This window comes from Loxodonta africana, unplaced genomic scaffold (assembly GCF_030014295.1).
Source record: "Loxodonta africana isolate mLoxAfr1 unplaced genomic scaffold, mLoxAfr1.hap2 scaffold_455, whole genome shotgun sequence".
NCBI lineage: Eukaryota > Metazoa > Chordata > Mammalia > Proboscidea > Elephantidae > Loxodonta > Loxodonta africana.
The window spans coordinates 42,129-56,804 of record NW_026975170.1 but is presented as its reverse complement, the minus strand read 5'-3'; the positions used below and the strand labels follow the sequence as shown (position 1 = coordinate 56,804).

Below are 14,676 nucleotides of genomic sequence, written 5' to 3'. Positions count from 1 at the left end.
CATACCTCAGGCAGCATAGAGACTGTTTTTAATCTTTATATGAAACGTGACATCCTACAACTTATAGCCTTCTTTGCTTTTTTTTTTTTTCTCAATTTTATATTTGTGAGACTTATGCCCATTTTTGTATAGATGTAGATTTTTCATTTCCATTGCTGAGTAGTGTTGACTTTTTGGGGGATGCCAAAAATTTATCCATTCTACAGTTAATAGGCGTTTTGAGATTTTCAGATATAATATAGCAATATTTCTGTCTTCTCCTTTTATCTCTATCAAATGCATAGCAGCTCAAATATGATAGCATAATAATGAAGCACTGAATTTTGTGCAGTGTATTACTTTTCTTTTGCTGCAGTAAGAAGTTACCACAGATTTAGTGGTTTAATATAACACAAATTTATAATCTTATAGTTCAGAAGATCAGAAATTTTTTTGATTATGTAAAAAATGAATGTTTATTGTAGATAAATAGAAATCATAGATAAGCAAAAAGATGATACAAATTATTCATAATCTCACCACTGAGAAGCATAACCAGTTTTAGCATTTTTGGAGCACAGCCTTCTAGCTATTTTTTTCTACGCAGCCTATGATTAGTGATTTTATATATATATATATATATATGTTTACATATAAATATATTTGCATTATCTATCTGATATATAACATATAAATATTTATAATTTATTTTAACAAATTAGTTTATAATTTATATTAATTAAATATAAATTTATAATTTTTACATATGTGAATAAAACAAAAAAAAACCTGTTCCTGCTGAGTCACAGTCGACTCATAGTGACCCAATAGAAAGAAGATCAGAAGTTCAACTTGAGTCTCACTGGGCTAAAATCAAGGTTTTGATGGGATTCATTCTTTTCTGGAAAAATTGTGTCCTTAAAGTTTTCAGATTCAAGAGGCCATGGGTATTTTTGAATCATGGACACCTTCTGCAATCTTCAAAGACAGCAGTTGCTGGTCAAGTTCCTCTCACAATGCCATCTATCTGGTTTTCTGACTTCTGTTGAAAAAGTTCCTTTGATTTTAAGAATTTATGGGATTAGGTTGTTCCCACCTGGATAACCCAGGATAATTTTCCATATTAAGGTCCTTAACCTTAATAACATCAGCAAAGTCCCTTTTGTCCATGTAAGGTAATATATTTACGGTTCTGCAAATTAGGACTTACACAACTTTTGCACCATTCTGACTACCATATGCAAGATTGAAGATGTTCACGTTTCCAGGAAAAGTACTCTGCCAATGCAAATCCCCAATAATGTCAACAAATACATCATTAAATTTTATTTGGTTTTGGATGGAAGAGACACTCAAGTCGAAACTGAGAAAAGCCTAACATGCGGGGATATAAGTAGAATAAATGGGGCTTCTCGCAGCGGATGAGGTCAGTTCATTTGCTACACAACATGCATGTATATGGTACATTTCAACTGCCTGAACATGAGCCAGTGTATTTTACAGTCATGTAAATACTTTTTTCTACAAAATGCATACATATCCACTCAATCACACAAATGCTTTATCTCTCTATATTGCACAAACACATTAGTTATTTGCCCATGTGGAAAATACAGTTTCTGATCATGTGAACTACATATGTGCATAGGTCCATAACTACCACAGAACTTATTATAATCCATTACCTTTGGAATAAATTAGAACTCAATCCATTACAAATATAGAGATAATAGATTAAGCTCAAAAACCAAAACCAAACCCACTGCCATCGAGTCGATTCCGACTCATAGCTACCTTATAGGACAGAGTAGAACTGCCCCATAGAGTTTCCAAGGAACGCCTGGTGGATTCGAACTGCCAGCCTCTTGGTTAGCAGCCGTAGCACTTAACCACTACACCACCAGAGTTTCCAGGTTAAGCTCAGATTAATGATAAAGAAATAATAAAAGTTTTGTGGGACCAGGAAAAGACGTAGATATTGTCCATTAATATATTAAATAAATACTCACTTTATTTCTATTCTAGGCCACACACTAAGCAAGACATAAGAGATACAGCCCCTGTCCACAAGGATCACACAGTGTAATGAAGAAAAACATAACAAAGCCTTAGAGAAATAAATCTCAAATTACAACTAAGGTAAGTTCTACGATAGATAGGGAAATGGTATTAAGAAAACATCTAACAGGAGAAAGTGGACTAGGCTGAAGAAATCTAAGTAAAGGTAATCTCATAACTGGAGCAGGAAAGTATAACACTACATCAGGAATAGAGAAATAGTGTTATGATCATAAGTGAGTTGAATATCCAGAAGTCATGAAGCATTGTTGGAATTCAAAAGTGTCCCTATAAGGAGTCTTAAAAAAAAAACAGCAAACAAACAAAAACAAAAATCGTACAAACCCATTGCAGCCGAGTAGATTCTGACTCATAACAACCATATAAGACTGAGTAGAACAGCCCCATAGGATTTCTAAGGAGCCAACAGTAGATTCAAACTGCCAACATTTTGGTTAGCAGATATAGCTCTTAACCACTGCACCAAATGGTTAAGTCCTCAACAACTAATTGAAAGGCCGAATGTTTAAACTCACCCAGAGGCCTCCGAAGAAAGGCCAGACATCAGGTTCTGAAAGGTCACAGCCTTGAAAACCTTATGGACCCAGTTGTACTCTCCACAAATGTAGTCACCAAGAGTCAGAACTAACTGGAAAATAATTGTTTATTGTTTGTTTTTCAATTAACATGATAAATACAAGGTTAGCATATATCTGCCCAATTATAAATGGAACTACTGGTTTTTCCACTCACTTCATCTACTAATAGACAGTGCCCATTAATAGCAATTTAAAGAGTTTTCATGGTAGTTCTTACTTTAAATATCCAATATTATTTTCAGACTAGGCAACCAGATTATTCAGACAATTCTGTCAGTGATTGAAAGATCATGATATATGTGGCATTAACTCTCCTAATTTGAAGGGCAATGCCCACTCTTTAAGTTTCTTTAATGCCATCTTCATATCCTTATTTCTCAGACTGTAGATGATGGGATTCATGATGGGTGGCACTGTAGTATAGAATACCGACACCAGCAAATCCAAGGGTGATGGAGATTTGGGTAAAGGTCGTAAATAGGCAAAAAAACCAGAAAAGAGAAAGAGAGTCACAACAGTGAGGTGAGGCAAGCACGTGGAGAAAGCTCTAGACCTGCCTTCTCTGGATGGGATTCTCAGAACAGTGGAGAAGATGTGAATGTAAGAGATATCAATAAACACAAAACAGCCAAAATCTAACACCAGGCTGAGCACAATGACTACTAATTCCACAGTATTATAAGAACAGGCTAGGGACAGCAGTTGTGGAACATCACAGAAGAACTGATGAACTTCAGGAGACCCACACACAGGTATGGAGAAGGTAGAAGCTGTGTGCAGAATTGCATTGAGAACTCCACTGACCCATGAGGAAGCTGCCATCTGCACACAGGCTCCATGGCTCATGATGACTTCATACCTCAGTGGGTGGCAGATGGCAACGTAGCGGTCATAAGACATCACTGTGAGTAGAGATACTTCTGTAGTGGCTGAGAGGAAGAAGAAAAATACCTGTGAAACACAGCCGAGAAATGAGATGGTGGTGTGATTAGCCAGAGAGTTTGCGATGGATTTGGGAACAGTGATGGAAATGAGGCAGAGATCCAGAAAGGACAAGTTCTGCAGGAAGAAATACATAGGGGTGTGGAGCCGATGATCCTTGCTTGTGAGAGTGATGATGAGAACGTTCCCCAGTACAGCTGCCAGGTATAGCAGCAAAAACAACACAGCATGTGAGATCTGGATCTCCCGAACATCAGAAAACCCCATTAGGAAGAACATGGTCACAGAGGTGAAGTTGTTCATTTCTCTGGGTGTTTAATCAATGACTCTAAAAAAATAAAATGAACAACTTGTGATTTAGTCAAGGGAGTTTACTCTTCTACTTTCTCAGGTTCACTTTCTCTGAAACATGTGCAGGTATTCCATGCCATACAAGAGTAACACCACCAAGTCTTCAGGAGGTAATTGAACACAAATAATCCCATTAACTGAATGACTGAAAATGGTTATCAGTCAAGTCCAAATCATCCACCTTGTCATTCTATGTTGATTAAGGCCCATATTCCACATCTAATTCAAATAGAATTTCATATACCTTGTATTGAAATATGTAGTGAGAAAGTGCACAAATTTGGGACCAGTCAGTCCTGAGTACAAATTTTAGATCAGCTGTTTACAAGCTTTGTGATCTCATATACATTTTTTGAGTACCCTTATTCAACCTACTGTGTAAGCGTTATCATTGGATCATTCTTTTGATTCAATTAAATAATGCATATACAAATTATCACCATAATTATTTGATAAGAAGACACTTAACTAATACCATTTTCACTACTCATTTCATCTCCCTTCTTTGTGCCAGTATCAGGAAAAATCGTGAAAACTTCTGAAATAGGGAAAAAACTGATTTTCCTGTCTAGGACACTGGGTTATCTTTGTATTTGTCTTTGAGCTATCCTACAATTGGGAAAGTTGTATTAAACTGTTAATAGTGCAAATTATTGTCCTTAGAAATACAAATTAGTTTTGTTTTAGTGGAGAGTAATTCATATTTTCTCTGTAGATAGACCTGTTTTGCACCTACTTGTTATTTTTCTCAGCCTTGCTTGTTTGGCCTTTTATACGTGAAATTTTCATTTTGATGCTGAATCAGTTGGATATCTAATTCTGTCAATCATTAATGAATTAAGTAAAATATTTGGCATGTACTTGCTTTATATATGTATGTCAATTATATTTTATGTTCTTTAAAAAAAGTTGTCTTTATGATCTGAAATAGATAGCAACCACTGACACTTAGAGTCAAACCTTATGAAAGGATTTGAGATATCTTAGATAGAAATATTTGGGCAATTTATTAGGGACATGGACAACAGAAAACTACCCTCTATTCTCTATCATTTTATATTTTATCAAAACCTGTCCCTAAATTTACTGATCACTTCAAAGTAGAACTGAAGTATTTGAATTGTGCAGAAAAAGTACTCACATTCATTTCACATGTCTTAGAAGTGTTTGTCTTCTAGGCCGATTCCACAATGTTGCTGCTGTTGGCTTCTAGGAGCTTGTTCAGTGAATCAGGTGTTTTCAGCCAAATTTCCTGCTTAATTACCTAGGCCAATAAAATTTCTTGGAGTCATTTATTAAGTGTTGTTATTCATTACTGCTTGGTCAGCTTTCCTTTTCACCTTGCTATTCTCCTAGCACATTCTTCCCAGCTGTTCTTAGCTCTCACCACTCTTCCCATTCTCTCCTTTCTCAGTGGGTTACTCCATCATCTCCGAGGCTAAGAATAGTAAAGATTTCCTTTGTTTCTCCACCAATATACTCTCTTTCTCTCTTATTTTTGTCTTCATTTCCACTTGTCTTAGAGGAAGAGTTGTTCCTTCCTTTATATATCCATAGTGCTGTACTGTACAATGGAATCTACACTGATGTCTTAGTATAACTGTTTAATTGATACATTCATAAGTGACATTCAGGGGAGGTAACCTGTGCAGAATCCCACTATGAGGCCATGCCAACTATATCCATAATTTTGCCCAGTATTTTGGATTCTTAATCTAATCTATTCAATGAATGCACGTTTGCTTTTCTCAAACTATACAACTGATGGGGCCCTGGAGACACAGAGATTAAACGTTTGGATGATAACCACAAGGTAGGCAGTTCGAATCTACCAGCCACTCCTTGGAAACCCATTGGAGCAGTTCCACTCTGTCCTATAGGGTCACTATGAGTGGGAACTGAATGGCAAATGGTTTGTTTGTTTTTAATACCATCGATATGGAAGTTATGCCTTTTGTCTTGATCATGATATAATTTATGCACCCGAGGGTTTGCTATCTCACTTTTTCCTTTCTTTCCTACATTTTGAATACCATTATGCAAGTAAATACTCAAAAGCTCAGCAAAAATGTTGATGTTATTTGTAAGGGTCACTATGAGTTGGAATCACCTTCACAGCAACAGGTTTGGTTTTGGTTTTAGAACCTATAGAAGCAGTAGTCAAGGAATCAAACGACATATTGCATTAGGTAAATTTGCAGAAAAAGGTCTCTTTAAAGTGTTTAAAAACAAAGATGTCATTTTGAGGACTAATGTGCGCCTGACCCAAGCCATGGCATTTTTCAATAGCCTCATATGCATACAACAGCTGGACGAGGAATAAGGAAGACCTAAGAAAAACTGATGCATTTGAATCATGGTGTTGGTGAAGAATACTGAATATATCATGGACTGCCAGAAGAATGAACAAATCCATGTTGGAAGAAGTACGGCCAGAATGTCCTTAGAAGCAAGGATGGTGAGACTTCATCTCACATACTTTGGACATGTTATCAGGAGGAACGGGTCCCTAGAGAAGGACATCATGTTTGGTAAAGGGTCAGCAAAAAAGTAGAAATCTCAAGAAGATGAATTAACACAGTGGCTGCAATAATGGGCTCAAGTATAACAATTCTGAGGGTGTTGCAGGACTGTGCAGTGTTTCCTTCTGTCGTACATAAGGTGGTTATGAGTCAGAATCAACTCATCTAACCCTTCAAAGTCAATTCTGCATAACGCTGTTCCCCCATAAATAATTTCTCCCACCGTATACTTCATACCCACTAACAAAACTTCCTGAAAATTGTTTGATATCTGTTACCACCTTCCAATTCATCTATCTCCTCCACAAACCCACTGATAACTTATGTTGTAAAACCAGTGAAGCAGCTAACAAACAAAAAACAAAACGAAGTCTGTAAATGACCTTCTGTTTTCCAAAATCAGTGTGATCCCTTCATACATTCATTTTCTCTATGAACTCACCTCAGGATTTGCAACAAATAACTTTATACTTCTTACCAAAATTGTCTGTCCTCAGCTCCCAGTTCCCTAGACCAGTGACCCCTGGCTCCACAAGAGCAGCATCACTTAGGAACTTGTTATAAAGGCAAATTTTCTTGGCTCAATGTGCCCTAGATCTGCTGAATCAGAAACTCTGGCATGGGGTCCAGTGAGATGTGCTTTAATTGTGTTGAGTAATTAAAACATCTATTCAAGTTCATATTTTTTAGATAAGATGAAACAAAATAAATATAAAAGATAAATACAAATGACTTTGATGTTCCCTAGAGTTTGAGAGCCAGTGCCTTAAGGGTATATGGATCGCATCTAGCCATTAATCAAATGTCTTTGTCTTTTTCACTGCCAAATTTTCATGTTGTTTTTCTCTTAAAACTAGGTCCCCCCTCCAGAAAAAAAAAAAGTCTTTTACTTTTCTTTGGCTCTGTCTTTAAAGTCTCCTTTGGCTGTATCATCACTCAGCCAAAATTAGCTCTCAGCAACAATCTCAACTTGTCTTTGGAGATCCAGTTGTTTATCTCAAAATTAAAATTGTCAGAGAGGAAAATTAGAAACAGACATCTTCCTTTGATTTTACAATTTTTTCCTACCCACAAAATCAAATATTAGCCATAAAAATTCCTGACCCCAAATCAATCTTGCCGGGTGCTTCTGTCATCCCCAATTTTTTTTTCCTCTCCAAAGCCAGTTTTATTTAATTTAAATTTCAAAAGGTATAATGGTTGCAGGTGGGTGGAGGGACAGAGACCACCTTGTGACCTGATATCAACTGATTGCAGTAAAAGCAGGGAGGGCAACTTACAATCTATCACGTTAGGATTAGACAATGGTTCATCTTCTATTCGTCTCCCTCCTCTTCTACTTATAAGCTTCATTTTAACTAGCCTAAGTCTCTTTTTTTTTTTTTAAAAAAAAAAAAGTCTCTTTTTTTAAGTCTCACCGTTTGCTTTTTTTTTTTATTCGGAATCACAATGGTTTCCCTATATGTATATAGAATAACTACTCAGAATAAACCTTATGTTTCAATTTTGTTGAGTTTTGATTATTTTAACAATGCTCTGAATTTACATTTTAATTGCTTAACAAGTAATACATGTTTTCTTAACAAAAAATTGTAATAAACATGCAAGATGCTGTCTATTGGGACAAATGAGGGTGTACAGTGTGTGCTTCAGGAGAGATGAGGGAATTAAGGTATATTTCATATAAAAAATATGGGAAATAAAATAATTAACACTTGAAAAATGGGAAATATTTTGGAAGGAAAAAGTGGAGAGATCTTTTAATCCAGGCAACATGGTGTGAACAAAGCAGAACCTCGGCAGCCTGAAGGGTGTGTAGGAAGAACACTCTGTAGAACAAGGGTCCCTAAATTGGTCTAGGGTAAGAGGGAGAGGAGAGTTGAGGGGATGGATAATAGGTTCATATCTAAAAACAGAGTAACAGAGGTAGAATTTTCTGAAAGATAACTGCTCCCCATATTTAGTAACCTTTGCAAGGAAGATATTTTTAAGGTAGAGAGACAAGTCAGGATAGTATCCTGATAGTATAGGTATGAGTTATTAAAAGATGGCCTGGAATAAGTAGTCACAATAAGAATGAAAGGGAAAGAAAAGACACAAAATAACTTACACAAGATAAAGAGAATGAATGAAAAGTTTCAACATGTTATTGATTGACTGCAAGTGAAATGAAGGTTAAAATAAAATTTTAGATACAGAGGTGTGGCTGTAAATTTTTCCATCTTGGCTACAAAATTGGGAGGGAGGGAGAATATGCTGCTCTGTGCTGGCCTTGCTTCCCTGCCCCTTTCCCACAGGGACACATTTTGTCCTAGCCTACCTGTGCCCTGTTCCCCAGCCTTACAGCAAACCCTTCTGCTTATTAGACCACAAGAGGTGACAGCAAGACAGCACTGAGCAACAATCTATTTATTGGTGCCACAACCATACTGTCATTGGCAGCCAAATGCAGGAGGTGGTCTTACTGCATGACAGTGTTCTTACCCAGGGAAGATGGACAACCCATTTTACTTCTCATTTATCTTTAATTATGAAATAAAACCATCTAACAAGGAAAAATCGCCACTGGTTTTAAGAACGTTCTTGCCTCACTCATCGGCAGTCAGCTCCCTGCAGCCCACTTGCCTGTGGAAGACCTCTTGCTGTGGGGAACCGCCCCTTGCATTTGTCTGCCAGTGCAAGGTGAGGGGGTGACACCAATAAATAGATCGTTGTTCAATGCTATCTTGTGGTCATTTCTTTTTTTTTTTTTGATCATGAATTCCCTGGAACTCACTACGGACCCCAATCTGTATGTTTTGAAACTATGTCTTATACTTAACTGTCTTTGACCCAACTCAAGGAAGAGTTTACTAATATACAGATTCAGATAAATCAACTAGAGCAAATCATTATCAGAATAAAATTAAAGACTCTTATATTTTGAGAAGCCTCTTAAAATTTCTCTAGGCCCACAAATAATTTTGCATGTGAATGGTCCCCTTCTTGCTTTTTAAATAACCCAGAGTCTAGGTACCAGGGTCATGGTGAGGAAGTGTCTTATAGTTGACTAGGATCCCATTCCCCAACTCTGATTCTTCAAAGTATAGCAGCCTATTGTTTTGTTTTCTTAAGAATAAGGGGATCTGAGAAAGCCCCTTATTTTTATTTTGGAATGCTGGTAGAAGTCAGGGATGATTCACAGTTTGAGAAACGCACTATTGGGAAAGTGAGATCCTGACCACTCACCCTGCAATGGCCACGTTCTAAGATCTCTCCATGCAGTGTTTAACATAACTTACACCTGTGCTCAAAGCAATCTATTACATGCCCATTACACTGAAGGCTTGGACCTGTAAAGAGTTTAAGGGATTAGCCCCACTTCACACAATGGTGAAGCTGGAATTTGAACACAGGTGGCCTCACTCCAAACCTCTGGTTTCTAGTTGCTGTGCTAGAATGTCTGACACAACGTTGTGGACTCAGACACACTCAGCTGTATGCCAGGTTGTCATCATAAAACAGCTTTTGCAAAAATGACACATTCACCTTCCTCTTTAGCACGGTGCTTCTCTTTATTTAAAATAGACCTCATATCTTAATTCTTTCTATTGCTGAAAGGTGACTGAGTTTATTTCAACTCATAGCAAACACATGTGAGAGAGTAGAACTCTCCCTGAGGATTTTTTAGGCTGTAATGGTTTTGGGAACAGATTGCCAGGTCTTTCTTCCACAGAGCCACTAGGTGGATTCAAACCACCAATCTTTCCATTAGTAGCCCAGGGCTTAACCACTGGGCACAGGATACACAAAAGTTCAACAGCTGGTAAAGGGCTAGTTTTGTGGGGTCCCCTCCTATCTCTTCTCATGAACTTCCAGGGGATGACACTAACAGCTAATATTCAACACATTCTTACTTTGCCCACCTACTCATATCATTTTGGAGCCTCACAGCTGACCTGTTACCCACACTTTAAAAATGAGAAAATGTATACAAAAGTGAAGACATTTGATTAGGGTTGAAAAAGGGATGTAGGAGACAGAAACAGACAAGAACTGTCTGACCTTACCCAGGTTCCTCCATCCACAGTACATGATCTCAGTATAGTAGGGCATAGTAGACTAAACCATGGATTTCTGGCCTATGCCTCCTCCCTATTTTTACGACTTCTCCTTGAGTTGAGTAAGAACATACCCTGGGAATAGAACCAAATTAACCACCACACTGTCCTCAGAAGGAAAGGGGCGTTACAGGAGTTAACTCATTTATCTCCAGAGCTGCAAGGAAATCTCAAAAGACACAGATTATTCTAGCTTTTTACCTGGGACCAGCATTCCTTAACATTGTGATAAGGAAAAGTATAACACCTCATTCTTTCGATGTGAATATATTTGTCAGTAAACCTGAGCAAGCTTTAAAAGTGCACTAGCCGTTAGTCTTAATTTTTATGTGAGACATCTTTTCATATGTTTTTCCTATTTATATTGATTTTACTGCTTTCTTTAAACATCCTGTGTGTTAGGAAATTTAGCTCCTTTTACTGTCATACTTCTTAAGTGCGAAAAAGTTAGGTTTTTTAATTTTATCTGTGCTGATATTTTGCACACAGTTTTCATTTAATCGAGTTAAATATGCTAGCCCTTTTCTTTAATGATCTGGCTTTGGAGGCTTGCTTGAAAATGTGTTTCCTTTCCTTCTGTGATTTGGGTTGTAGTATATAAAAAAGAAAAAAGCCAAGATACAATTTCCTATTTTTTAAGCACCACTTTTTTTTTTTAACATCACTCTGGTATTTTAACGTATTTTTCAAAGGAGCATTATACAATTCTTCTTAGGTGCTAATACAAGTGATTGAAATAATTTATTCACCTATTTTGGATCTATTCTTCTATTATATTTCACAGATATTACCAATCTAATTATATACAAAACACTCATTTATTTATGTAACTTTTCTAACAACCACTTATTGAATTACCTTATTATATCAATATGCTATTTTTAGTTTTCCAGATACACAATGATAATCATCTAAGAATAAAGATAATTTTGCCCTTCCAATTTTCGAAACCTGTATTTATTTCACATATCTACCTTTACAGACAAACACAAAATATATATTGACTAACAAGTGTATTTTCCTTATTTCTGTCATTATTGGAAGTATCTGTCATGCACACTTAACAATAAACCTACTGCTAAATTATTAACAGCTAAATTATTATTAAGATTCAGTGTTGACTTTAGTGATGGCATAATTTTCTTTAATTAATGGTGAATGTATTAATAGATTTCTAATTACTAAAGCTTATTCGATCCCTGAAAATAACCAGTTTTTGTGCTGTATTTTTTAACCTGCTTTTGAATAATGGTTAATATTCCCTTAGTTATACACATTTCCTTGGTTTCCAGAAACATAAGGGGCAGTTGTGTAGCTTTTTTTTTTTCTTAGTATGTATTGTTAAAAATCAAAATGATCGACAGTATCTTGTTAATATCTCCCAGTTTCTGTCTCAACTCAAAGTACTGATACATAACATGCATGGGTCATGAAAACACTACGCTCGCTGAAAAATGCCACTCACAGAAGGCCAAAGAATTCCATTTTAATGAAATGTATATAACAGGCAAGTCCGTACAGAAAAAAACCAGATTGGTGCCTACTAGGAGCAAGGAGGATGGAAAAATGGGGAGTGACCGGATTAATGGGTATAGGATGTTTTTTAGAAGTGATGAAAATGTTCCACAATGAGATAGTGGTGATGGTTACACAATTCTCTGAAAATGTTAAAACACTCTAAATTGTTCACTGTAAAAGGGTAAATTGTGTAGTATTGAATATATCACAATAAAATACGCTATATTTTTTTACAAAGGAGCACCATCTACTATGTCTTACACATAATTTCAGACCGTTTTAATGCACAGATCAATGCATATCTGTAAAAATCCAGCTATGTACAACCCCTCCTTTTTTTTAGTACAACATTCTCTTTCAGGCATGTGTCCTAATTTGTTTAATCTGTGTCCTACTGATGAACACTTATTAGTGGTGGCGCAGTAGTTAAGAGCTTGACTGCTACCTGAAAGGTGGCAGTTCGAATCCACCAGGTGCTGCCTGGAAGTTCTGTGGGGCAGTTAGTTCTACTCTCCCCTGCAGGGTCGCTGTGAGTCAGAATCCTTGGCTGCGTGGCAATGGGTTTGTTTGTTCGTTTGCGTGTTTGTTTGTTTGGTGATCTACCGATGAACACTTATGTTGTTATTTCTACTTCCATTACTTTTTTTCTTTTTACAAACAACTTTGGAAAGAACATGTGTTTATAGATGTGTTACACAGTCCTGAGTTTGGTTGTTGTTAAGTCCTGTCCAGTCAGTTTTGATTCATAGCGACTCTATGTTTACGAGTAAGATAAACTACTTTAGTACCTATTACTGAGTTAAGAGACAAGAGTTGCTGAGAGGTGGAAATGGTTAAAATACTCAGCTGCTAACCAAAAGGTTGGAGGCTCAAATCCACCCAGAGTTGCCTTGAAAGAACGGCCCGAAGATCTATTTCTGGAAAACACATTAAAGACTGTATGGAGCACAGTTCTACTCTGACACACATGCGGTGTCCATGTGCTGGAATCGACCTCATGGCAATTAATTACTGGTAAGAGACAAGAACATTTTGAAGTGTGTTGATACACTGCCTCATCTAAACACATTTTCCATTTCCATTTATCTATACAACATAAAGCTGTGCGATTAACTCTGTAGTCTTCTTCTATATAATCTTTTCTGATATAATCTGTATATTTCTGATTCGTTTTATTTGCATGTAATTTCACTCTAATAGCATGGGGTAATTTTTTATCTGATTATAATTTCCTTGTTAGGTTAATATGTATTTTATTATTTCTTTAAACTTTTTTGCTAGATTAACAACTGTGATTAATATTGACTATTCATTTGGTCGCTATGAGTCGGAATCGACACGACGGCACTGGGTGTATTCATTTGGTTAAGGGTATTCACTATTAAAATTAATATATATATATACACCTAAACTTCCAGTCATATCATCTCTTTATCAAGTTTCCCTGTTTAGTTGCTTCTAAATCAATAGTAATCTTACTTTAGTTATTCTAGTGGTGATTGTTAAATTTAATAAATATTTTTGGGTTTTGCATGAAAACCAACACACAGCTTTTATTTATCTCAGGGAATTTTAGAGTATGTTCTCCTGTTGTGAATACACCAACTGTTCAGAATACTCTTGTTTTGCGTTTGTGCCCTTAGGATTATTCTTTATTATTTTGTCCAGCATTTTTTTTACTATGGAGTCCCTGGGTGGTACAAATGGTCTAGCACTTGGGTACCAATCAAAAGAGTGGCAGTTCAAAACCACCCAGAAGTAGAGGAAAGACATGGTGAACTACTTTTGAAAGATCACAGTCATTAAAAACTCTATAGAGCTTAGTGCTATCCTGACACACACAGGGTAATCATGGGTCAGAATCAACCCGAGGGCAACTGGTTTGGTATTGGTTTTTTTGGTTTATTTTTCACCAATATATGTCTTTTTGTTCACCAATCTGCATTTCCTGTTTACTGAAACATAGCGTACACTTTAAATCTGCCAATAAAAACAAATTTGCTATAAAATTATTGTTTTCATTTTGTTGTGATTTCTTCCTCAGAAAAAAAAAATGACCTTATGTTGGATTCCCATTGTCTATCTTCTATTTTTATTAATTTCTCTCATCACTTGTACAACAAGTCTGGAGAGGCCAGGTGCTTATCCCTAGAGCTGCTCATCCTTGGTCAACACTGTGTAATCTATAAAGCGAAGATGAATGGTGCTCTGTCACCATGGGCCCCTGAGTCCTTTCAGAGCAGGATATACCAGTTGGTCAGCATTGTTTAGCAACAGTAATTGGATTTTTGATTTGGACCTGAGGGGAGCTGAGGGTGAGAGAGGGGCGTGATGAGGTGAAAGTAAAGCTTTTCCAAGTACAAACTGCTTGAGTTCTGTGAGTGCTTTCAACAATCCAATGTGTAAGGTGAATAGTGTATAATTACATATCATTTTGAACATCATATTGAATTTTGATTAATTTTTCTCAAGCTTAGCTTCAGTCCATGGCTTTATTATCAGCAGCATCAGTTACACAATTCTCCATTTCAAGTTTCTTTCACACTTTTAAGGTCTTCATGTTTTTTATTTCATGATCATTGGCAGATTAAATTGTTATATTTTTAT

The 14,676-nt window shown here is 36.5% G+C and overlaps 1 protein-coding gene across 1 annotated transcript; it reads right to left on the bottom strand.

The window, feature by feature from the left end:
- Positions 1-761: 761 nt before the first annotated feature.
- Positions 762-11,928, bottom strand: LOC135229707 (olfactory receptor 14A16-like). The gene has a single exon (XM_064279069.1). It carries the CDS (start codon positions 3,879-3,881, stop codon positions 2,925-2,927), a length of 957 nt encoding a protein of 318 aa, XP_064135139.1. The 5' UTR covers positions 3,882-11,928; the 3' UTR covers positions 762-2,924.
- Positions 11,929-14,676: the final 2,748 nt, after the last annotated feature.